At 41.5% G+C, this 3,761-nt stretch overlaps 1 protein-coding gene across 1 annotated transcript in view; it reads left to right on the plus strand.

Annotated features, from left to right (window-relative positions):
* The first annotated feature begins 770 nt into the window (after window positions 1-770).
* LOC113811597 (UDP-glucuronosyltransferase 2C1) overlaps window positions 771-3,761 on the plus strand; it is a 30,756-nt gene continuing 27,765 nt past the window's right edge. Inside the window, exon 1 of the mRNA XM_027363373.2 lies at window positions 771-1,176. Within this exon, the coding sequence (XP_027219174.2) occupies window positions 896-1,176 (281 nt within the window). The 5' untranslated portion in view covers window positions 771-895. The remainder of the gene's footprint in view (window positions 1,177-3,761) is intronic.

Raw genomic sequence — 3,761 nt, forward strand, 5'->3', positions numbered from 1 at the left:
CTGACGCATGATATCACCCCCACTCAGCGAAGCCAATCCCACGTGCCTTAGCCCTATGTTATTCTGCGGAAGTAAAGCGTCATTGCCATCGCTTTCAGAAAGGCATAGCGACTATAAAGAGAGGAGAGATATTAATTCAAACTCTCCTATAAAATCGCAATAGATGTGATACAATTTATAAGTAGCTGTCTATCTACTATCCGGGAGTATCTTTTAGTTACGTTCCTTCTGCTTTATCAACTCCTCGTCAGTAGAAGCAAGATCCTAAACCGAGCTTTCCCAGGGCGCTCGAAGGCCCAAGGGAGGTCCTACAGCGACTGCCGAGAGACCCTGCCATTTCCGGTGGCCACGGGGGCGTCTCACCGTAGATCCTCCTGCCTTGAAACCCTTTATCAGAGGACTTGCCTTCTCTTTCGTAGTCGTAACCTTGGCTCTTTGGAGAGAGGAAGACAGTGTGCAATGGATGTGGTTTTGGGTGAGGAAAAGCGGGTGTTTTGTGATGGATATCTATCACGTCGAATTCTAATATATATATATATATATATATATATATATATATATATATATATATATATACATATATATATATATATATACAGGTATATGTATTTATATATTTATATGTATACACACATACACATGTATATATACATACACTTATACATATTTACATACCTATGTATATACATTTAGAAATGCGTGTGTGTGCTCATATGATATTTTCATGTAATCAATTAATCACAATCTTTTTACATATAGTAAGGAAAAAACAAAGCATGAACGAATAATCAAACCCAAAAACGAAGGAAAACAGTGACATAAGTGAGTGCCAGTGAAAACACCCAAAAGACGAAACAAAATCCCCGCCCAAAACACAGAAAAAAGACAATCCATCATGGGCGTCCAGTCCTTCGGATGTCGCGTCCTGTACCTCCTCTGCCTCCTGTCGGCCGTCCACGCCCACAGGGAGCCGCAGGAGAGGACCGAGGGCGCCAACGTCCTGATCCTGCACCCCATCTACGCCGGGAGCCACGAACTCACCCTCAGGAAGTTCGGCGAGAAGCTGGTGGAGCGAGGTCATCGGGTGACCCAGCTGCGGTGGCGGTCCTCCAAGACGCGCCCGGTCTCCTCGTCCGTCGAGGTCATCACGCTCAGCCCGGACAACCACGATCTGCGGTGAGTGCCAGAGTGTGCCTTCTTCATCGCCTTCGTCAGGCACTGTTGATGTGATTGTCATTGTCATTGCCATCGTCGACGTCACTGTCATCATCTTTGTATTCATCTTTATCATCCTCCTCATTATCATTATCATCCTCCTCATTATCATTATCACCATCCTCATTATCATTATCACCATCATCACACCTTCATCACAATTATCACCATCATCATCGCACCTTCATCACCATCACCACCATCACCATCATTATCATAATCACCACCATAATCATCATCATGACCATCTACACGTCTTCTTTACATTAACTTTATTCAATGAAAAGTTTTGTTTTCTTAAAATGGATACTTTATCACCGTTTGCCTTAATGTTTTGACAACTATTTTATCTGTCTTTGTTTGTCCATGTGTCTATTTCATTCATCTATTTACCCATCTATCTTTCTGGGTATTTGTCTCCATAGCATTATTCCTATTTGTCTTTATTTCTATTTATCCGCCCTTTTATCCACTTCTCTATATTTATATTTATATATCTTTCTATCTATCTATTCATCTATTGATCTATCTATCTACCTATCGTTCTACCTACTTATATATCTATCTATCTACCTATCGTTCTACCTACTTATATATCTATCTATCTACCTATCGTTCTACCTACTTATATATCTATCTATCTACCTATCGTTCTACCTACTTATATATCTATCTATCTACCTACTTATATATCTATCTACCTATCGTTCTACCTACTTATATATCTATCTATCTACCTATCGTTCTACCTACTTATATATCTATCTATCTACCTATCGTTCTACCTACTTATATATCTATCTATCTACCTACTTATATATCTATCTATCTACCTATCGTTCTACCTACTTATATATCTATCTGTCTATCAACCTATCTATCTATCTGTCTATCTTTCTATCCATCTGCCTAATTATCTATCTATCTTTCTATCTACCTATATTTCTATTTCAAAGTCTGGATATCCACACTGCTCATTTACTTAGTATCTGCCTATGTAAAACTACGTAAATATATATATCGATCAACTACTTACTGTAAAGTGTATGTTTGTCATTGAAAGTGTAATATCTATTTGTATTTCTATCCGCCTAGTTTAGTTTGATAGCGAATATTTGTATTCATAATGAAGAGAGGATAATGTGCAATTTAAGGGCGAAACCATTTAACTATACATCTGTCTGTATACCATATCTTGCCCTTCTATCTATACATGACTTTATCTGTCTATTCAGTATATATCTCTCAAATTTTCTAAAACTCTAATATATCTATTCATCTCATTGATCCCTCTATCTATTTTCAATTCATCATATATGAGCATGAACATATGAAGGTATGTATACCCTCTCTCTCACTACCACGTGAATGGAAGAGAATAAAAAAGAGATGGGGAAGGAAAAAGGAGGATGGATGAGAAAAGAAAAAATACAGGGAGTGTTGAAGAGAGAGAGAGAGAGAGAGAGAGAGAGAGAGAGAGAGAGAGAGAGAGAGAGAGAGAGAGAGAGAGAGAGAGAGAGAGAGAGAGAGAGAGAGAGAAAGAAAGAGAGAGAGAGAGAGAGAGAGAGAGAGAGGGGGGGAGGGAGAGGGAGAGGGAGAGGGAGAGAGGGAGAGGGAAAGGGAGAGAGGGACAGAGGGAGAGAGAAAGAGAGAGAGAGAGAGGAGAGGAGAGAGGGAGAGAGGGAGAGAGGGAGAGAGAGAGAGAGAGAGAGAGAGAGAGAGGGAGAGAGAGAGAGAGAGAGAGAGAGAGAGAGAGAGAGAGAGAGAGAGAGAGAAAGAGAAAGAGAAAGAGAGAGAGAGAGAGATAGGTAGATAGATAGATAGATAGATAGATAGATAGATAGATAGAGAGAGAGAGAGAGAGAGAGAGAGAGTGATAGATAGATAGATAGATAGATAGATAGATAGATAGATAGATAGATAGATAGATAGATAGATAGATAGATAGATAGATAGATAGATAGATGGAGAGAGAGAGAGAGAGAGAGAGAGAGAGAGAGAGAGAGAGAGAGAGAGAGAGAGAGAGAGAGAGAGAGAGAGAGAGAGAGAGAGAGAGAGAGAGAGAGAGAGAGGAGAATGAAGAAAAGAGAAGAGAAAAGAAGCACAACGGAAGTTGAAGGCAGGGAACAGAAAGAGCGTGAGACTATAGACCCTTGCTAGAGCAAGAGCGCGGAAGAGACAGCCTACTGCGGTGTACTGAGGCATCGTAATGCTACAGACCCCGAGGGCTATGCTGCTCAGTACCTGGCCGTGTGTGCTATCATCATAATCGCCACACAACGCTAAAGACGCCTTTGGGAAATGTGTAAACGCCGACGGAGCATGTCCCGAGAGAGGGGGGGTGGAGGATCGCGTCCGTTTGGAATCTATTATTTTCATTACGTTACATTGTGCGCCGCCAGAGCCCCTATGGGAAGAGGCCTGCGTGACTGGCATATTTTTCTTCTCCGTTATATGGGACGCAAAGGAGGGGGGAGGGGAGGGGGTGGGGGTGGGGGTGGGGGGAGGCAGGCATACGTTACCCAGATCATCTCTTCAACCAGGCA

This window comes from Penaeus vannamei, chromosome 18 (genome assembly GCF_042767895.1).
Source record: "Penaeus vannamei isolate JL-2024 chromosome 18, ASM4276789v1, whole genome shotgun sequence".
NCBI lineage: Eukaryota > Metazoa > Arthropoda > Malacostraca > Decapoda > Penaeidae > Penaeus > Penaeus vannamei.